The 23,423-nt window shown below is 40.7% G+C and overlaps 1 protein-coding gene across 6 annotated transcripts in view; it reads left to right on the top strand.

The window, feature by feature from the left end:
- The window catches only part of igsf9bb (immunoglobulin superfamily, member 9Bb), a 196,905-nt gene that overhangs the window by 97,314 nt on the left and 76,168 nt on the right, over positions 1–23,423 (top strand). For all 6 annotated transcript variants that reach the window (XM_079647624.1, XM_079647621.1, XM_079647623.1 and 3 more), the window contains exon 5: positions 9,498–9,615. In XM_079647624.1, the coding sequence (XP_079503750.1) occupies positions 9,498–9,615 (118 nt within the window). The remainder of the gene's footprint in view (positions 1–9,497; positions 9,616–23,423) is intronic.

The raw sequence follows: 23,423 nt of genomic DNA, 5'->3' as shown, positions 1-23,423 counted from the left end.
TTCTTTACCAGGCTAGTTACAAGATGTTGTCTAAATTAAATTCTATCTCATTACATTACTATGTTTTAACTTAGCTGTAATATGTTCTTTCTACATTTCAAACCTCAGTTACTTTAATACCTGTTGAAATATTACAAAATTGTTTTCATTATCACAGTTCACCTTCTCATTCTCATCCTGGAATTACCTCTCTCAGTAGCCCCTTGGCCACTGATTCTGCATCTGTGTTACCTGTTATAACTCAATCAATATTAGAAACATGTCAACATTCATCAAACAGTATCTTATCCCCAGATATGGAGCAGGTTAAATCTAAAACTGTCAATCAATGGTCAGATTGAACATCTGAGTTGGGGCGGCAGGTTTCTTCCAGTCCCTAAATGAAAATATCCCACACTCCCCCTTTTTACACATGTAAACATGTGTAATAAAATCCTGTATGGGAAGAAAACCTTCAGGTAACCAGTGGTTATAAGAAAATACCAAACATCATTCACAAAAGTATATCCATCACTTTTCACAATAAACACTCCAGGGAAAATAAGTGTTCATTTCCAGCTGGCAGTCCTAAAAGAAACAGAATCTTTAGATTTTAGTTTGAGTTTTACATTTGCAAACCGCCAACTCCTGTGGCAATTAGAAACGGGTCACATGTGCATTTTTCCAAATGCGTGGAATTGTAGGAAACCTGTGTTTCCCATGGAGCTCCAAAATAATGTATTAGTCCAAAGACATGCTCGGTTAGTTATTGTTTTAGAATCATGCAGTTACACTGATCACATGCAGAAATTCATTCACACCCACACTGTCAGGTTGTAAAGTCAAGTTTGGTCAGCCCCAGAGTCTGTCATTGATAGTGCTTTTCTCAAGTCACACTGTCAGTCAGGGTCAAAGGTCATTTGGTCTCAGTTTCATTGGCCATGTGTCGTGCTCTGCAGAGACTTTGATATTTCAGCAAAGGCCAGTATCCTCTGTCTACAAAAATCAGTCATATATGGAGCGCCATCATTTATCAATTCACGATTACCACCTTAAGTCAGATATCTCTAACTTGTCATCGGGACGGCTGCTTCCCACATTTCCTGCAACTTGGTACAAAACTCACTTCATAATAGTACTACTACTACTGCAATTTATTTACAACTAAGTAGTATTAAAATGTCTAAGAAATCTAATTCAGAAACTTGTGTACATAACTATTATCTTAAGTCAAAACATCACTAGGATCTGTGTAGCTCTGCATTTCATAGCTCATTATACTCATTTATCTTCAATTCCGGTCTACTTAAGAACAATGTTAAACTCTTTAGCAGTGTGTGGAACCCTGGGTGTCCGAACATGCAACCATCACCCTTTACTCTATCAAGGATTAAAAACAGTTTCCATCCTAAAGCCCTCCTATGGTAATAACTATGCCACAATGGTGAAATCAATATTGTAATAAATGAGATCACTGCTTTATTCACACATGAATAAAAATCTCTTGAAGAATAATTTATTAATATGATGGAAAGATTGAAGAATATGGTTCTACACTGTGCTACTCCAAAACACCCCCTGCTTAAAGTGTAGTGCATATTTCCCTCATGTCTCCCCCTTTAACCCTCAGTGTGTTTTTAGGATGATCTTCTCATTTTACATTAATAGTTTCCTCTTTACTGCTATTTTGAATTTACCAATCGATTAATTCATGGTTAATACCTCTTTTTATCTTTACTTATTTATCAAGTCAATTCAAGTTCTTTAAATGTGGTGTCTTCTATGCGCGTTTTGTGAATAAGTGTGTTTATGTGTAAACTCACTCATTCCCGTTCTCCTTTTCTCCTCCCCTGGTTGTCTCAAGCCGTGACCCCGACCTCCTCACTTCAAATCGACTATGCCAACTCCTCTGATTCTGTCTTCTCTTCAGTCCATCAGCTCTTGAATCCATCCGCTGTAACTGTTTTAGGCAGCTGTTGGCCCAGTCACATCTGCAGCCCACATCATGCCACTGTTCTTGCACTGCTTTGCATTTCATCTCCCCTTTACAGCCTCTCTGCTGCTTCATGGAGGGCGGATTCTGCTCTCATGTCCCCCACTCTGCTCCTGTGCCAAATCTCGTGGCTCAGCTTCATGCCCTGTCTGAGGGACTGATGAGAGTATTTCTGTATGTCAGCAAGCGGTTTGGTTCTGGATGCCTCAGGTGGAGACGGTTCAGCTCCGCTTCTCTGTCTGTTTGATGGAGAAGGAGGAGCCTCCTTTTGGGTTGGGTCTTTTGTCTGCTTGGAGGGACGGGGTCGTAGCCTTTCTAACTCAGAGGGGGAGTCCAGGTCCCGGGACGCCTTATCCATAAGAAATCTAGCACACTGAGATTGAATCAATCCAACCCTTTCCACTCTGTCTCTTTCTAATCATACTATATGTCTTAGTTGCTAAATGCCATCTAAACAACACCATTAATGTCTACTAATGATATTACAAAAACTCCCTCTATAAATTGTTTCATCCATTGTTACATATCTACCCAACCTGAGTCTTTCAGGAAACCATTTTCTTCCATAAATTGAAATACCTGTTTCAAGCATTACATATTTCACACACTACGAAAGAACATCTCCATACTTTCTCCAATATTTTAAATCCCACTGTTACTTAGAACAATAGTAAACCTGCAGAGCACACTGATCAGATCACAGTAATATACTTTGACTCAAGTGTAGGCCCATGTCTACTTTCCATTTTACTTATTACTTTTGGTGAATATTTATTTATATTGTCTAAATACCTTGTCTATGATGTGCAAAAAGTTAGAGTATAAAAATGTGTTTTTCTTAATGTATTTACACTCCACGGATTCTTGAGTTTACTCATCTCCTAGTGTTGTCGTTCCTAAAAATGTTAGCAAACACAAAACTCCCACTACAACATTTATAGATAAATTGATCTAGCAAAATGAACTCTTTTCTAATTCAAAATGAGACAAAAGAACAATGATTTGTCTTTCACAAGATGGTGGTCTAACAGAATGACTCTTGACCTCATGGGGTCAAATAGATTTAGCCATGAGGCGGCTGACTTTAAAATGAACTGGGACAAAGAAACCACATGCATGTGGGTACATTATAGTCTAGAAATATAACACAAAACAACACGACTTAAAAATAATAACAATTCAAATGACTTCTGATGAAAAGCATGAAGAACAAAACAACTTAATCTACTCTCAATGTTCATGTACACCATCACTGTGTATTTAATCAGTAGTTACCGGTTGTATCCTTAATCAAACTATTTCACCATCTTCACTTATTTTAGGTTACTCATTCAACAATATGACATTCTCCCGAATAGTAGTTAACTTTATATAACTTTTACTCTCTATATTTTAGCAACAACCTTACTTTTCTCTCTCTCTCTGTCTACTCTCCAAAACATCTCATTTCTCCTGACCACAAGTTTCTCATAAATCACCCCTTTGTGTAACCGTGTGAGATGGCTGGAGTAAAACCTCGTGCAGGACCTCTGTCATGCTTAAACATTAACAGATTCCCTCTGACGAACTCACAAAAATCTTCTCTTTACTTTCTACTCTTTTGTTCCTGTATTTAATATAATTTTCCCCTTGGAATATAATTAAGTACAATCCTTTGTTAATGACAAATACCATGAAATTCACAACGCAATGCAACGGTATCAATCAGTTCTCAAAGACTATATTTAAATAGCAGCAAACCATTGTTTCTTATTTATTTCAATATATCTTCCACTTCAAATCACACCTTGATCTGTTAATTTTCTATGTATTTCACTCCAACTTCAGATCACTAGAGAAAAAAGCAAGCAGACACACTCCGGGCTGCTGCTGCTGCTCTCGAGAGGAAAAAGGGTGGGGGAACTCTCACAGACAAATACTGACACCCCCTTCTCTCTCCCCTGCTGTAGCTCTCAGCCTCTCCTCTGGAAAAGGGGGGCTTCTTTCAACAATTAACACTTCTGTTATCCTTTTATTCAATTTTTTTTTTGCTTGAACCCACTGTCCTCGTAAGCTCTCAACTCACGCTCCTCTCGTTAAAATGTTCCCTTCATTATGACTTCGTATCTATTCATCTGACTTAGGCTGTTTCTGTTACCAGTAAATATTCACAGACTTCATATCTATTGATCTGACTTACTGTCCTTGTTACCAGTAAATATTCACAACACACCAAAGGATATAGTGAGGCCTGGTCACTTCAGAATGACTTTCTGAAGTTTGCGTTACTCTCCTTTGGATCACTTATAACAAATAACTCCTCTCCAGCCCCGTCGAGCTGTGGATTCGTTATTTTGGGTCAGTCTTATATGGAGACTTAATACAACCAACTGACTACTCTTAGACAGTCTAACTGTGGGGACTCAATACCACCACTTCCAAGCCAGGGACTTTAATACCCTTCTGGCCTGTCGGAACTTGATATCCGATTTTAACTGTGGGGACTCTTATACCTCCACTTCCAAGCCAGGGACTTTAATACCCTTCTGGCCTGCCGAAACTCAATATTCGGTTTTAACAACTAAAACACGCATTTGCATCGTTAAAAAACACTGTAAACTTCGTCTGACAACCCTAAAATTTGGAATATGGTCAAATCACAGGTTTCGAATTAAATCGTGTCTGCTCACCTGGTAGCCTATTGTACAGAGCTCTGTTTGTAGTTGTCAGAAGAGGCCGAGATGTTTAGCCCTGGACTATTCCGTCCGCTTGCCGCTGGTGGTCTCTTCCCCGAAAACACCCCACTCAGAAACGTCGGGTTCACCATTTGTTGGAGATTTAGAGGATGTTGAAAACCAACCTCGTCTCCGCGTGTCGTTTGACAAGCTGGGTGAATTCGGGAGAAGAGAGGGATTAAGAAACACCAGAATACAAGTTAAACAATAATCCTGCTTTAATGATATACAGTAACGATACAAATACAAAGAAATCACGAAGCACTCTGCAGAGTACTCCGGGCTCAGGTTCTACCACGTGTGTGAGACAGGTCTCAGGAACGGCTGGTGAAAAACAAGAGCGCGAACCAAAGGAAAACACAGTCTTTCATACTAAAACACAGGAGGAGGAGGTGTACGTGCTTTCCCCCAGAGGTCATCTTATTGGCAGAGACCAACACATGGCCTGTCGCACCCAATCAGTGCGACACAGCAGCTTGTAGCCAGCACACACACATCTCCTTTATGGCCCTTGGTCCCTGTGTCCATCTTCCCGCCTCCTGACTGCCACACACAAGTTAAAAGTATGTTTTAAGATATAGTTGTTATAGTTGGCTAAATATACGTAATACATGTTAATTACTTTCATATCAATAACAACGAGGAACACATTACCTATGCTCTTAAGCAGTATTAGAGATGCTTTTCAAATAGTCAAACTTCTCACAGGCTTACCTATGGCCCTTCCATTTGTTTGAGCTATTGTTCACATCTTTACTTCAAATAAAAGGTTTCACATTGTATATTTCCAGCTTCCTTTACACATACTGCTATTATTAACACAAAGTAACTAACCACACACCTCTATTGAAAACAAGTCGATTCCCCTGACAATTGACATGCTGAAACTCCTGGAATGCGTCCCTCCCCCACCTCTCTCGTCCCTGTCATAAAAAACTGCTTCCATTTCATATAGAGTAATGAAAGATGTTTAAGCTAATTTCTCCACAATGTTTGTAGCCATTTAGTACCCACACATGAAAGAATAAGAACAGAGGTATAGTTGACCAGTAATCATGTAGCATTTATATTTACTTCAATGAAAACACATACACATCTGCTACAAGATTGTGTCACACACACCCTTTTTTTACGAGGGAAACATTCCAGAGCCTTGGCCTTTCACCTCAATATATTGGGGGAGGAAAGGATACTTTGTCCCTTCAAATTTAACACACATGAACATATATAAGGTGACACCAAAATGAATATACCAGATTTTACTTTCCTGTCATACCCCGTTACTTTAATCCTTCAAATAATTCAAATAATCCTTCAGGCGCTGGGCATATCTATTCCAACCTACGACGCCTATTTAACATACTATATGCTGAGCACAATACAGAGACAGTTGTGATTTCAGTGGACGCTCAGAAGGCCTTTGACCAGGTCGAGTGGCCATATATGTATTTGTCCCTAGAGACATTTGGCTTTGGGAAGATGTTCATTGACTGGATACGGATTTTGTATGCTCATCCCACAGCTAGTGTGATCACTAACCAGAATATCTCCCCCCAGTTCCCACTATACCTTGGACAGGGAGATCCGCTCTCACCTTTTTTATTTGCTTTAGCCATAGAGCCACTAGCCACAAGTATACGGCGGCATCCCGGAATATCACCTGTCTCCATTAAAGGGCAGAAACATCAACTGTCATTATATGCGGATGACATTTTGCTATACTGTAGCCTATGTGTCAAAACCACAGGAATCTATGCCCTCAATTATGGAGCTGTTTAACCATTTTGGCTCCTTCTCGGGGTTTCAAATAAACTGGGATAAGAGTGAATTAATGCCAGTGTACTTGAACCAGAACAGCTCCACACTGAAATATGTGCCCTTTAAGATAGCCGAGGACAGGTTCACTTACCTGGGGGTGACAGTCACCAGAAAACCCGAACGGTTACTTGAGGAGAACTGGAAACTGAAAATAACCCAGCTTAAGCAGAACATAGACTTCTGGAAAACTCTCCCTCTGTCACTGGTTGGGAGAGTAAACGCAGTTAAGATGGTGGTTCTCCCACGTTTTACATATCTTTTCCACTCAATCCCATCTTGTATACCGCAAAGCTATTTTAAGAAATTAGACTCTATTCTAACCGCCTTCATCTGGCAATATAAAGTGGTGCGTATCGGCAAAAAACACCTTTGTAAAGCTAAATATGAGGGAGGGTTTGCTTTACCAAATGTTAGATGTTATTACTGGGCAGCACATTTAAACATTCTGGCTTTCTGGAGAAGTGGTACCCTCACTGAGGGCACTGAGGAGGACACTCCAGCCTGGCTTTCCATGGAGCGGCCGGCCTGTCTCGGAACTTCTCTCCCAGCCCCCCTGAATAGCCCAGTTAAGACTAATAAATTACTATATGCAGGGAACTTTCTGGTACACAATTCTCTTAAAATATGGAAACAAATTAAAACATACTTGAAAGCCCCAACTGTGTACATAGACAGCCCAATCTGTGGCAACCACGCCTTTAAACCGGTCAGAGTGGATAACGCGTTTGCTCGCTGGAAGGAGAAGGGAGTGGAGTGCTTGAAGGACTTGTACCAGGGGGGCCACTTGATGTCCTTCGAACAATTGAGGAACAAATAAGATCTCCCAGCCTCACACTTTTTTCGATATCTACAGATCCGGAGCTTTATGAGGTCTCATATAGCTACATTTCCAGATATGCCACAGCATCGGGCACTTCAAGAGATAATTAATGTTAGACCAGGATGTAAAGGAGCAGTGTCAACCCTATACCAGACACTTCTTAGTCAGGAAGTAGTAAGCAAAGAAAAGTATAGAACTGAGTGGGAGACAGAATTGGGTATGCCGATCACTGAGGAATGTTGGGAAACATGTTTTAGGAATATTCACCGGTGCTCAGTAAATGTTAGATTAAATCTGATACAATTTAAAGTTGTACATAGGTTGCACACAAGTAAACAAGATGTATTCCAGCGTATCAGCATTATGTAACAAAGGTAAAAATCAACCTGGCACCCTTACACACCAATTCTGGACATGCCCCAACCTCCACTCATTCTGGACTTCTGTATTTGATTTTTATTCAAAAGCATTTGACAAGCAATTGAAGCCTGATCCCCTTGTGGCCATTCTGGGGTCCACGAGTGACACTGATCTGAACTACGGCAGTGACAAATGGCCGGTGTTTTTGGGTACTTTTTTGGCTAAAAAACGTATTCTGAGGTTATGGAAGTCTGATGCTGTGCCTTTGTTCGAGATGTGGCTGAGGGAGTTGGGTGAGATCCTCTACCTGGAGAAACTTAGATTCAAGAATGCAAGAAGGGGGAGAGTGTTTGATAAGGCCTGGGCTCCAGTGATGAGACACTTAAAGAGCAACTTCCAGGTTAAAGACACCTGTGAATAAATGTGTAGATGTCCTGACAGGCTGGTATTTGTGCAACCTGCACAAACACAATACTGCACCATGATTACAAAAGGTGAAATACAATGTAAAACTACCGAAAAATAACAGCTCCTTAAAACACAACCGCTCAACTCAACGCAACTCCACTATACCCGCGGTCAGAGAGCGGAGATGTGTCCCCTGTGTGATGTAATATGACGCGTTTGACGTATGACCTTAAAAAAAAGCCGTTTTTAAGAGCAGAGCTCAAAATTGCTCCTTTCCCTCTGAATTCATGCCCTTATGTCTCGTAAAACATATCAAATCCTGCATTCACTTTTTTAATTGTAATTTTCAAGCAAGTTTAAGCATAAATGTAGAAAAAATAAAAACCTGCAAGATGCTCTTTAAGAGATCTGGGTGAGGATGAAGGTGTGGGATGAAGGATCAATAATATTAACCCTGTAACTTTTATCTTGTTGTTTTTTTTCTTCAATTTGCTATGGGAATCTTTTCTTTGTCCTGATGTGCTCTCTTGGACTGCCCTCTTGTTTCTAGCATGAATACTGCATTTCTTGTTATCTCGCGCATGGATATGTTTTAAAACCGCCAACTGCCTAATTGTACTAGTATGTTCTGAATCCGCTGTTTTGTTGTTGCTGAAAATGGAAAATATGGTTGCTTTGTTATACCAATGTGGTTGGTACAATACATTTCTGCAATATAAATATTCTTTAAAAAAAACAAAAAAAAATGGACAAACCGGCACATAAGTTACATAAACAATGTATAGGCCTAAGTTGCATAAGCTACAGTATTGCAACTAAGCAGACAGCGCTGCTTCTCTCTCTCTCTATCTCCACTTTCAAAATCTATTTAAAACTCATAACAAACAAACAACATTCCCAAAGTTGTTATAAAATAGATTATAAAAGTGCTGCTGCAGGTTTATTACTCATCTTACAACATTTGGCCTAAAAACGGTTCACCTTGAGGAATATAAAACGCAGGAGATCTCTTATTTGTTTTATAATCAATGAGACTCAAGTCAAAATATGTTTTCATTCAGCACAAACATGCAACCAACAGTAAAATATCTGCTGTTCTGTTAATTCATTCTTTTATCAAACTTGGGCACCATTTCCATGTTATTATTTTTAAATATTACATTACAATACTTACTAATTCTTATACATTCATCCTTTTTTTTTATAAAATGTTGATCTTACAAATGTATTTCCTGCACTCTCAGTACTTTAGTGTGTGTGTGTGTGTGTGTGTGTGTGTGTGTGTGTGTGTGTGTGTGTGTGTGTGTGTGTGTGTGTGTGTGTGTGTGTGTGTGTGTGTGTGTGTGTGTGTGTGTGTGTGTGTGTGTGTGTGTGTGTGTGTGTGTGTGTGTGTGTGTGTGTTCAGGTGTCTGATGGGAGTTTGACAGTGCTATCCATCACCCGTGAGGATCGTGGAGCTTACACATGTCGAGCCTTCAGCCCCCAGGGAGAAGTCGTTCACACCACGAGGCTGCTAGTACAAGGTAGCTGCATGTGTCACACACACTAATTTGAATAAGGAGAGTATCTGAGAAACAGCTATTACATTTTTTATTGGATTTATGGGTTGAGTTTTTTTACAATATCCATCATTCCATGTGTTTTCATCCTCAGACAGCATGATATATAACAGCTGACACTGAGCCACATCTTCCATCAAACTAATTGATGCTTTAAACTGAGTTTTTCTGTCGGACATGTTTTTGGATAGCTCCACTCTGAACTCAGGAGTCACATTTATTTGCTTTAACTCAACAGTTTGAAACAGACTTAATGAAATGGTTAATGACTGTGGTAGCTGCCAGGGTTCATTATACAGAATGTACAGATTAGATAAAGTATTGCAACATTTCACTATTCTGGTATGTGATGATTAGTAGGATTGCATTGAGAGATTAGCGTTTTAAAGAAGTGATGCTGTTGCGTGCTCATTTGTGACATTTTTGTTTAATTTACGTTATCTTAACTTATATTGGATTTGATGCATTTCTTTACTTTCTTGGGAGTCGGGAAGGCTGATAAATTATTCTGGCCAATTACTCAGACCTAACAGAAGTTATTGAGTCTATGTAAGGTTAGGTTTAGGGTTACTCACCCTAACCCCTAACCCTGTTGTTTCCATAATCAAGAAAGATATAGCATATTTCTGGGTTTACTATTATCCAGCAGAAATGTTGTTTCAAACTAATCAATAAAGTACACAGCAGGCGACCAGACCTGTACACCAGCAAGGATACACGACATTGATCTATATCAGGGGTGGGGGGCCTTTTTCCTCTCAAGGGCCATTTCAATTTTTTCCACATCCTCCGAGGGCCGTATAAATTATTGACCTCTGCTTAAAAATACTAAAATCACAACACATTAATTTCGCCTTTCTTTCATGCTGTGAAAAGAAAAAGCAACCTCTTAATCCAGATATCTTACCATGACTCTTGCATGCATGCACGTGCACGGTTGTGGCATGACCACCAAAACAGAAACATATGCACACAAGATGTGTGCAAATGTATTTAGTTTCCTATCCATGTGGACATGATTTAAGTGGGGGGGACCTAACCTCCTCTAGGGGGGTCCGGGGCATGCTCCCCTGGGAAGACTTTTTTGAAGTTAAATGCATCAATCTGGTGCACTTTGAGAGCAACATTAGGAGATCTGTGGATACATCTCTCAACATCCATATGAAACAGAACTGTATGCAGATTTATTTTCCTTTATGGATATCTTACAAATCACTCCCCTTTCAAACTGTATTCTTGTTTGTTAATAACAACTTATTTTTACTGTCATATAGTATTTTATACCTTTACTTACTTCATTCTCTTGTTTTTTTAAAAACTATAACGATCATATGAAGATGTGCCTTTACCTCACTAGTTGAAGAAAAAGCTTCTTATATTCGTTAGCATAGTTAGCTAACCAGATGCTAATAACAACAAAGTTATTGACTATATGATCAGTATGACAGATGAACAGATCGCCACTGGGCTTTCAGCTAAAGACACAGCCACGCAGGAACTGCGGGAAGTGTACTAGACAGGATCAATTTTCACAAAATCAGAACCCAGAAGGCATTTTGTGTTTATTTATGCTATACGACATTTCTGGGGTATTAAGGGGTGCTGGATCCAAATCTGCTGTATATGAAGCTCAAAAATGTCCCAAAATGCCTCAAAATTGTGAAATCCAACATGGCTGCCAGCACCAGCCTGAAATCTATTTTAAGTATATCTTTTTGACTAAACAAGGTACAAACTTGAATTAAATGTGCTTTTGTAAGTTCTCCTACATGGGCAATCTGATGCCATATTCAGATTTGAGATGTAATGTGAATAAACTGCTTAGATCTCATATATATTGCAAAAATAGTAGTTTTTAACTATGAATAATTACTCAGCTATTATTATTATTATTATTATTATCAGGCTACTTTTACTTACTTTGTATATTGTTTTGAGGTTAAATGTTTCAAATTTGCTGTGATGGAACCTTTGCCTTCCCCACTATTGCCCCTCCACCCACAAAACCAAAAAACCAAACCAAAAAGATGAATCACAGAGCGCCCATTCAGCGGTGTACTAGCAGAAGACTGTTTCACACAGTCATCTGAACAATGTCCCGCAGCACAGAAAGCACAAGCTACAGACATGGCCTTCTTCATGTCCAGGACATCTAAAAAACCAATGCCTTCCTGGATATTGAACAATCAAAAGGCAAGCACAGTCAACCCAGAGAAAACTACAGTAGGCTACCTACCTATCATCCAGGCTCCTGCATCTGAACTCGATACACTGATCACAGTTGTCAAGTGAATGCTTCATATCTCCATATCAATGGAACAACAGCATATCATACTGACAGTGGACGAGGCACTTTATCCGAAGTTGCTAGAACTAAAGTGGTCAGTAGAAGCATACAAGGACGTGCTTATCCCTTGCCTTGGAGGCCTTCACATTGCCATGAACTTCCTGGGTGTGATAGGACAACACATGGTTGATTCTGGCCTGAGCGAGCTATGGGTCAAGTGTGATCTACTGGGAGCAAATGCTGCTCAGCATGTCATGGCAGGAAAGGGGTATGCACGTGCCAGAAGGAGCCACAAACTTACCCTACAGGCTCTTTGGCAGCTACTGCTCCCACAGCTTTACACATATCTGGACGAGGTTGATGTTAAACTGAGAGCTGAACTCTCAGATCTCTGCCAATCCGTAGACGCTGACCACATCGCGCAGATGGTCGACAAACTGACTACAGACAGATTTCAGCAGCCCATGAAAGAGTTTGCTGCTTCGCTTGCAGTTGATGACCCGAATGCCGCATTCTGGTGGGACTACATGACTATGGTCAGCATCATACTCTGCTTCACAAGAGCGCAACGTGATGGATTGTGGGATCTCCACCTGTATGCTTTCAAACGTATATGCTGCCCTTCTTCTTCAGGAACGATCATATAAACAACGCCAGATGGAGTACTGTGTGCCTGGCTGAGATGTCTGCTCTCCCACCAGAAATCCTCCTCGAGTTTCGGAAAGGCAACTTTGTGGTGAAACGCAGTGATCGACGCTTCAATCAGGTTTCAGCAGATCAAAGTACTGAGTGGCCAACGCTACAGGAAAAAAGAGTGGAGGCTTAGTGGGCACCACCAGGATAGCAACATCCCTCAGTAGATGGACATTGTTGTATAATCTGAGAACAGTCATAGCTTCTTCAAAAGCAATGCTGAGACTGACAACAGATGATAAAGACGATGAGTACACACACACTGAGTGCACAAAGAGTAGAATGGAGAGAGATGACGGGGATGAAAGCAAAATATGTGTATCATTGAAAGAGCACTGTGTGTTTCAAGATGGTGGGGACACACTCAAGAACATAATCAACAAGGACGTGTTCACACCGGAGATTCAAGAATCTCTGCTTGGTGCAGAACACCTTGGACAGGCACAAATGAAAGTGTTTGTGGACAAACGTCTGTGTGAACCTCCAGCTAGTGACCAGCACTTGGGACTGAAGTCACCCATTTGAAAGAACAAAGCCAAGACATTTGCCTGTTTGTATGAAGTCGTGCAACTTTCCAAGAACAAGAAAAACACCATCAAAGTGGACAGGCAGATTCTACAAAGGCTAGTTACAGCTTACAGAGCAGGTCGTAAAGTAGACCTGGAAAATGTCCTCCAGCATGAACTCATGCCCATCCCGCCATCTCTGGCCGCAACTAACGGCAGTCTACATTCCACCAACAAGTCTGTTTTAGCAAATATACTGACAAAACATGTCCAAACGCCTGCAGATGTGCCCCTTCAGGAACCCAGCTGCCTGGCTATTGATGGCCAAGCACTTGTAATGGCACTTGGGAAGCCGCCTGACACTAAAACATTTGGCGACTATTAGGGGTGTAACGGTAACCCTTTGGTTCGGTACACGTGTGTACCGAAGTACAACTCTTTGGAAGTAATCGCAGGTGCTGCGTCGCAGCATTCAGGGTAATTTGCTCACATTGGGTTCAACGCGTCATAGAGCGAGCAAGTCATTTCATTGGACGAGAGGCATACTATGAGAGCTGGTCAGAGGGATGCGTTCAAATTTAGTCAGTAATTTGAGGAACTGTCGAAATGGCGAACGCAGATAAAGCTGAGCTCGAAAATCCTCCAGCATCATTGAAGTCTCCGGTTTGGGAACATTTGGGTTTTGCAGTTATGTACAAGGATAACGGATAAAGACGGCTGGACCGAACCAAAGCGGTTTGTCTGCATTTTTCAACTAAAATTGGTTACGCGGCTGGCAATACATCAAACTTGCACACTCATTTGAAAAGGCATCACCCGAACGTGAATATCACCGGTACCAAAAGAAAAAAGACTGAAGTGCAAACCCAACTCCCACTAGCATTTAAGCCTCCACCACTCGCAAAAAGTTCAGACAGAGCCAAAGCTATTACAAACGCCAAATATCCTTATGTTGCCATGTTAGCAAAGCGCTACCTGGCTGTCTCTGCTACCCATGTCCCTAGCGAGAGGGTGTTCTCCACAGCAGGAGACATTGTTAGTGCCAGCAGATCTGCCCTTTCAGCAAGCAATGTGGACAAGTTCATTTTTCTTTAAACAAACATGAAAATACAATGACAAGCAAGTCATTATGTCAAACTGGCTGCTTAGGTACTAGTACAGTACAGTTCAAATACAGATTATTGCAGTTCATCGAAATGCTGCACCTTAATGTTTATCGTATTATATTTTGTATTTATTTGAGTGAATATTCCCAGTTTAATAATAATTAAAAACCCAAAACTAATAGTTTATGTTTTGTGAGTACTAGTACAGTAAAGTTCAAATACAGATTATTTCAGTTCATCAAAATGCTGCACCTTAATGTTTATTTTTATTATATTTTGTATTTATTTGAGTGAATACATTATTCATAGTTTAACAATAATAAAAAAATATATATATATATTTTATGTTTTTTGATAATTTTTTCTGCTGTACCGAAAACGTACCGAACCGAACCGTGACCTAAAAACCGAGGTACGTAACGAACCGAAATGTTTGTGAACCGTTACACCCCTAGCGACTATGCCAAAAAGTTTGCTGAGACGGTGTTGAAGATGGGAGAGAAGTACCAGAGGGTTGATGTAGTCTTCGACAGGTACCATGACGAATCCATCAAAAAGGGCAAAAGGAGGAAACGTAAACAGCGTCACCGACCAGTACGCAGGGAAATCGTTAATGACTCCGTTCCACTTCCAGCAGACTGGTCAAGCTTCATGGCACTGGAAGAGAACAAAGCAGATCTCGCTCGACTACTCTCAAACCATCTGATAAAACACAGCCCAGAAGATGAGCCTGTGAGCCTTGCTGAAGCAACCACTGTCAAGTCATCAAATCCAGATCTTGATGTCTCCTCTTTAATGGCTGTCCACGAGGAGGCTGATACACATCTGATTTTGCACTGCATCCAGGCTCCAATGGACACAATAGTTGTCAGCGCGTGACACAGACGTGCTTCTTCCACTTTTAGCACACCATGACAGAATCGGATGTACCCATCTCTACATGAAACCCGGGACATCAAAGGATCCAAAGTATTTTCCAGTACATGACATTCGCAAATTATTATCTGATGATCAAGTGGACACACTCCTTGCCTTCCATGCCATCGCTGGCTGTGATAGTGTGTCTCAGTTCCGGGGTCACGGAAAGAAAACAGCCTGGCAGGTGTTCGAGCAACATCACACCGATCTTACTGGCCTTGGGAAGGGCCCTCTCACAGAAGGTATTGTGACATCAACAGAGAAATGTATCTGTAAGATGTATGGTGTGCCAGAGGTTGATACATGCAACAAAGCAAGAGTGAAGTTGTTTTGCAAAGGTCGTCCACAAGAGACTCTGCCACCAACCTCAGATGCAGTGAAGTTTCATATCATACGTTCACACTATCAATCGACAATCTGGAACCAAGCTCACCTGCCACATCCTGATCTTCCTCCAGTGGATGAAATGGGATGGATGCACAAGGAAGGTCAGTTAGTGCCACGGCTACTGTCTTTGCCACCTCTGCCTAAAGCCTGCAGGGAGTTCACTTCATGTGGGTGTACCAAGGGATGCCTCAGCTAATGCTGCAGCTGCAGGTATGTGTATAGAGGATTAGCTGATGGTGATCAATGTGTACAAGATCGTAAAAATATGATAGACTGGTTGAGAATATCAGCCTGTCAGACTGCATACTGCTGACTGTTGTTAACAGATTGTTGAAACCATAACCGGATAATTATGAACCTATAACTGAGAAAAAAAGTAACAAAGGAACACAATAAGTGTAAGGATAACTGTAACATGTATTTCAATGTGCCTGTACTTGTACAGGTCATAATTTGTCTATTCTATTCTATTCAGAAAGAGTCACATGGAATGTATAGAGGCATGCAACTGCAGGATATATGACAACACCTGCCGGAACACTGAAGAAGACTTTTTAAAAGTGCCTGCCTTTTGGCAATTTCCAATAGGGTTTGATGTTGTAACAGAGGTGATCTCTGGGCCCATAGATCTCGGCCTCCGTTACGGGTAATATAGCACTAAAAACATTGCACAGGAAGCATGGGAATATATGTAATTTATTTAACTAGTTTGTCTGTTTCCTGGTTTTACTCTGAAAAGTGTTCCCTTTCCCCATGTCTGTTGCTGGATTGTGTGCACCTGGTGCCCTGTGTTGTCTCCTCCCCCCCACCTGTGTCTAATTGCTTCCCCCTCACCTGTGTCTTGTTAGTCTGTGTGTGTATTTAGGTGCTGTTTTCTTGTTAGGCTGGTGTGTGTGTGTGAGATCCTGGTAGCTGCAGGCTGTGCCCACTTGAACAGCAGCAGCAGGATTGAGGCTGTGTGTATTGTGTTCATGCTGTAATAAATGCCCACACCGGGTTATATTTGGGATAACCTTCACTGTGGACTGACGGCTTCGGGCCTTGTAACTCAGCACTTATTAGCGTGATTGCACAGTACCGTTTGGCATGGATATTTGCAAATTTTATACTGATTATTGAGATAGTATTTATTAAAGGATTGAAACGTTTTGATTGAAATGTCGTCTGGCAGGTGCTGGTCGGGTCCTCGGCTCCGCCTGACAAGATAGGGGAGTTAGCGAGAGCGCCGAAAGTGCTTAGGCTAGAATGACAGCGGTTAAGAAGAATCCGGGTGCAAAAATATATATATAGACATCATAGCGTTAAGTGGCATTATTTGTTCAAGTGGTGACTGCGTTTAGTTGGGTTTGTATGTGTGTACTTCTGTTTAGTTATATGTTTGTGTTTGAAAAGTGTTCCCCCTCCCGTTATGTCTGTTGCTGGATTGTGTGCACCTGGTGCCCTGTGTTGTCTGCTCCCCCCTCACCTGTGTCCAATTGCTGATTAGTGTGTGTGGGTATTTAGGCTCTGTTTCCCTGTCTGTTAGAGACAGGGAGTGTGTGTGAGATCCTGGTGGCTGCAGGCTGGGCTCACGTGAACAGCAGCAGCAGGATTGAGGCTGTGAATAATGTGTTCATGTTTTAATAAATGCCCACACCGGGTTATAATTTTGGACGTTCTGCCTCTACCTCCTTGCTTGGTCGGGCTGCTCAACGGTCAGTCTCACAGATGTAAAAAAGGCGATGTGAACAGGCCCACTCCTTCTTCATTGCGTTAACACTGCATTGCCTGAGAGCTATAATTTGGGTTTATTTGTTGTTTTAATATATTTTTACATTATGATTATTATTATGATTATGATTATTATTATTATTATTATTTTGTAATCATTAATATATAGTGGTGTTTTATGAGATACTTGAATGAGGTTTTTACCATTTCAGTATGATTTGTATTCTTATTGAGTTGAACATTCCAATGCCACCCATACAGTATGTTCTTACTGTATTGGAGCAAATAAAAGCATCTATAGGGCTTTGTTGACGGTACTATTGCTCCACTGTAGGCCTAATCGTGTCGTGTTTAAGTTATGGTTTGGTGGCCAATAAAAATTAATACACTTTCTAAGCAAGCCCTGGTTGAGTCTGACAACTTATTTATCACTAATGACCACCTTTTTCGCCATACATGTATGATTTCAAGCAAATTTTTCACATTTGATCTAAAATCAGGACAGTATGTTAAATTCTCCATGTGTGAAAACATATAAAAACACATTTAATTCTAGTTTGTACCTTGTTTAGTCAAAAAGTAATGCACTAAAATAGATTTTAGCCTGGCAGTGTTGGATTTCTCAATTTTGAGGCATTCTGGGAAATGTTTGAGCTTCATATAAAGCAGATTTGGATTCAGCACCTCTTAAAGAGCCTGTGACAGCCTCCCAACAACTGTTGTGCAATGAAATATTGGGCTACTAGTAATCTTGAACCGTCAGTTTAAAAAAGAAGGTGCGATACCGTTCCGATAAATATCAATAATTTCGAACATCGCGGCGAAATTCCTTCGACTCATTTTGTAGTAGTGACGTCAATGCGGGAACGCTTCACTGTGCGGCGAGAGAACCAAACACGGACAAAGTGTGTTGTCATGCGTAGAAATGGTGAATTACTGAGTTTAGGTACGTTATAACGTTTTAATGAAGTTGACTACAGTATATTCATATTTGTCAGTGCTTTCATGTAAATTCGGCGAACATAAACATAAATTATCGTGGTGAAGATGATGAATTTCCTCCCGTCGGCTGTGATATAAAAACAAATCGATTATTTTTGTATTTGTAAACTCAAGTGGATGAAACTACATTTATTAGTGCTTTCATGTCAATTCGGCGAACATATGATCGTGAGGATGATGATTTAAAAATCTTTTGTTTGAGCCGGTCTACATTTCCTGATGAGAAAACAAACCGATGCTTTATGTAGTTGTAGTACACCAACATGGATTAAACGTGTGTTTTTTTTTTACCACAATGCTGGGGAAATTAATGGATAAAATGCACAGATTATTATTATTATTATTATTCCGACTCCGATCGGGACACTAGGTCCACCGTTTCCCCGCAGCGAGGCTCCCCCCGTTGACAGTTTACATGGGCTGGGCTGGGTGCAGTGGCGGACTGGCCATCGGGACGAATCCCGATGGGCCGGTACCGGAGTGGGCCGGTCGGATAAGTCACTAGCACATCCCCCACTCCCCGCGTTGGCAATTTACTAGTGGTACCGAAGTGGGCCGGTCGAGAGTCCCGGGATGATTTTTAGTCCCAGTCCACCACTGGCTACATGACCGTATGATCGCCCATATTGACGCACCTAATTCCTAAACTTCTAACAGATAAAACATACACCGATCCTTCAGCCTCATATGAGCTCTCAGACACGTTCAAAATTAAACTGTCATCGCTGTCTGAGCTTGCTGCTGTGTGCGCCATCGTGCTGCGTTTACATGCAGATGCTGGGATCCTGAACGGTGCAGCTGGGAGCGCTGTGCCCGCAATGACGTCACACATAATTTGGCGGGGCTTGAAGAATCCCCGAGAAGATCCAGAAAATGGTCAACATTGAAGGGCAGATTAATGGTTATCAAAGTACAAATATCCAAAATCAGTTCAGTAACGGTTTTCAAGGGGACAATATTTACTCAAATTGATGAGTTTGGATGATGGGGGAAACTCGTGTCACAGGCTCTTTAATACCCCTAGAAATGTTGTATAGCATAAATAAACACAAAATGCCTTCAGCACTTTAAATAAGCACATTTTCTGAAATTCTGCCTAGTCTATACGGCTCCTTATGTACTGCAATTTTTGGAAGTGCCGAAGCCGTGTTCTGGTGCTCTCCGGCAGAACTACACCTGGGTTGCGTTCCGATAATCCAAAAATCAGCTCCTAAGTTCTAACCCTATCTCCTATTCCTTGACCTCTGAGTGAAACGTCACGGGGTTAAGGGATAGTGGATAGGAGAATTCAAAAGGTCTTAGGAGAAGAGACTGCGGTACTTTAGAGAATCCGAATGCACTTTCACTATCTGACGTGTTTATGATGCGCCAGCGGACGTGATTGTGTGCGTCTGCTGCTGTGGTGAAACTATCGAAACTACAGTGTTCTATACAACGGACTACATGGATGTTTAATAAAAACGAGGGACTCATCTAGAGACTCTGCACCGTGCTCTGATGCTGTTGTTTTATGCTTTATGAACGTGGACAACGGAGAAACATATTCTTCATGACCAAAGTTGTAATTGAATTAAAAAAGGAAATTGACATTTATGCTCGTCACCCTCTCCCTCCGGTCCACATTAATACAAATGATCCCAATACGTATGATTGTATGAAAATATCTTAAAATCAATACAAATGTATTTATTATAAACGTTAGTCTTTAACACCTATCACTGTGTACATCACCATTCCAACATCTTTTAAAAGTTGAACAAACTCCACACAGCTCAGTGAAAGGTTGACTTTATTTGATCATTTCAGTAAAAACTAACGTTCATATTTCTCTTTTTGATTATAATACTGATGAACGTTCAAAACAAAGCACTTTGGCAACTTACCACATACGTTTTAAAATGCTTAATAAGCACCGTAACTTTCATGATATAATTTTTCCGTCATAATCGTTTGTTTCCGTGAACAGCCGACTGTTGTGTGACGCAAATGCTGCGGCTGCAAGACATTGTGGGGCAGCATTTTCTCCTTTCGGTAAGGGAGGTCCAGTGGTTCCTAAGCTAAAGGAGGATATAAAGGAAGTTTGAAACCTCCTTTCCTTTCATTTGGAGAATTGGAACGGCACTTAACATGGCTGCCACTGACGTACTTCCGGGTCATTTCACTTGGTTAGGAAGGTTCCTAGGCTAAATGGACTATTGGAACGCAACCCTGAACTACACCCCTGTCAGACGAGACATACCACGTGATGACACGTTTGTGTTCAAGGACTGCCAGGAAAAACAGGCACTCGCATGTTTAATTTTTTTGCGGTCTAGATTTCTTTAATTTTTGTCTTTTTTGCGTGTGTTTATAAATTACCTCGAGGGCCATATCAAATGGTCCTGCGGGCCGGAGGTTCCCCACCCCTGATCTATATTGATCCACAACAACAGAAACTATGTTTGCCCCCAAATCTGTTTCTACCTAATCAAGTTTCTCAGAGAGGCCTTATTATGCTTTCTGGGTTTTTGTGCATGTAAATTGTCTGTAAACGCTAAAATCCCTTTTTTTTTCCAGAGGGAGTTTCTCTCTCATACACTCCCCCCCTGCCTGAATCGCCTCCATTGGACTCCTTTGTTTACTTCTTTAACGATAGTGAAATCACTACGTAACACTCAAGCTTCTATTGGCTAGCTCCAACACATTGTACTTGATAAGCTAAGAGGCGGGACAACTCCATCATATCTCTTAGCGGTTGACCAATTACAGAGGAACCAGATAATAAACCACTTTTGCAACATTAAAGCATGTGAACGTAATAAATAAATGAACCCTAAAATGACCATATTTAGTATTTAAGTACGTAATTTATAGGAAAATACACTCAACACAATATGAATCAAGATGCAAGGCTTTTATTGTCATTTGTGCATAGCTACAGTGTAGTTATGTCGATGAAAATCTTAGATACCAGGCTCCTCCAACAGTGCAACACAATAAAACAGATAAAATAGTGCAAGTAAATACAATATAGAATAGAAGTAGTGTCATAAGAGTCCTATGAACAAGAGTTTATGTGGCAGTACTTCACAGCTAAATGTGAATTTTAGCATAATGGTATAGCGTTTAATTTAGGTTTGTTTAATACACGTACAGATATGTAGATATATAGAAAAAAATAGACATAACGAGATCATTTTGTAAATGTATAACTTGACTGTGCCATACCTTATGGCAATCGTTACAATAATTGTGCGTTGTTCCCTCAAAACGACAAATCTCATCCTCATGGTGGTGCTAGAGGAAGAGTCAGGCATCACCATTTGGACCAAAGTTACTGACCAGCTGACGGATAAACTGCCATTGAGTAAGCTTAACAGCATCAACAATGGTAAAAGTTTCATTTGATTTCAAATGTGTTCACTGAATATATCTCTTCTCTGATGGTATGCAATCACAGCAGGCTGAGTAGAAAATGAAATAGTATGTTTATTAGTGAGACTAGACAACATAGACTAGACAACTCTGAAATTAGTTTTGTGACAAATGCATTTTAGAACATTTAACACTAGATGGACCGTAACAATTGTATTCATATTTTAGCAGATCATTATTTATAGAGGTCCACAGAGAAATTAAGTCAGAGGAGGATAATGATTTAAGCTTGCAGCTCCTAAAAAATATAATGTCAGCTTCTGTAACTCTAACATCTGTCTGTATCAGCTCAAACTCTGCTTCTGAATCAACACATTCTCTAAGATCTGCCTCATCATTACATGTTACATTACATGTTACTTGTTAGACGCTTTTATCCAAAGCGACTTACAGTACATACTCAATACTGTGAGCAATCACAAATTTGGGGTGAAGTGTATGGGCTCAGAACAGTCTCATAATACACACATGCACACAGAAGGATTCACACTTGTATTTCATGATCCACACTTGTGTTTTTCAATGCACACACAAATGTGTTCCGTTTCATATACATGTAAATAAAATCCAAATACAGAAAAAAGTTTTACATAATGTATTTTTAAACCTCAATTATTTGTTTTCCGTTTAAATCCCCTGAACCTGCAAACACAAACCGCTTTCTGTGCATGGATCGCTGTGCATTCGTGTGTGGGTTTTTTGAGACTCCCCTGACGGTCAGCCGATTCGTACTTGTAATTTTTTCTATCTATAGCCAATCAGATGTCTCCTTCATTCTAAGCCAATCACATGAGCGCGCCCCCACGAGGGTAAATGTCTTGCGTTCATGCCGTAGCGCTTCATGTACGCATTTTGTGCTGTCCGGAGCTGACAGGTCCATGGAGCCTGCCTGCAGGCGCTAATCTCAGGACACCTCCACTCTCAGTACATTGCCACTTTCTGAACAGGAAATGCACGCAAATACAAGCCTTTATATTATTAAGGCACAGCGCCACTTTCCGAACCATTAATGAATGCTTGTAATGTGTACACAAAAACGGCAGGCAAAACCGTTTTAAATGTGTGTTTCCTGTATGGCGAATACAGCTGCTTTATTTATGTCAGTATGAAGTTGTTGTGAGTGTGGAGGGAGCAGCTACAGGTTAGCTTAGCCTAATCGATCAGTGCACTACGAAGCCAGTGCTAGACAGTGAACTGTCAACGAGGGGAGCCCCGCCGGTCATTATCGGCCGATATCAGAGGTGGGAGTAAGTCCTACATGTGCAAGTCATGAGCAAGTCTCAAATCTTGACCTACAAGTATCAAGCAAGTCCCAAGGTGAGAGTCAAGCAAGTCAAGTCATTGCTCAGGTCAAGCAAGTCAAGTCATACGAAATTCTGATGAATAAGCCCAGTTTCCGCATTTAAATTAGTTAAAAGACAGTGGTTATGAAAATGGATTCAACCCACACTATGATCTTCATTACATGCACAGTTAATCATTTGAAATCTAATTTAGACCGATGAAAATCATATTAGATTCATATTAACCCCAGAACTGTAGACAATATAGCTAGGACTTAAAAAGTCTGTTCAAAAGGCAGAATTCCAGGTAAGAAAATCATATATGGCATTTGCCATTACACATATTTAATTAAAATTTCTGTTAACACTAGAACCGCCAACAGCGTCAGCACCTACATAGATATCATTTTCAAACAATTTAATTTCTTCCTCTTCATAATTTCCTTATAAACTAAGCAGGACGATT

The sequence above is a fragment of the Notothenia rossii genome (assembly GCF_949606895.1).
Source record: "Notothenia rossii genome assembly, chromosome: 9".
NCBI lineage: Eukaryota > Metazoa > Chordata > Actinopteri > Perciformes > Nototheniidae > Notothenia > Notothenia rossii.
This window is presented reverse-complemented; position numbering and strand designations above follow the sequence as displayed.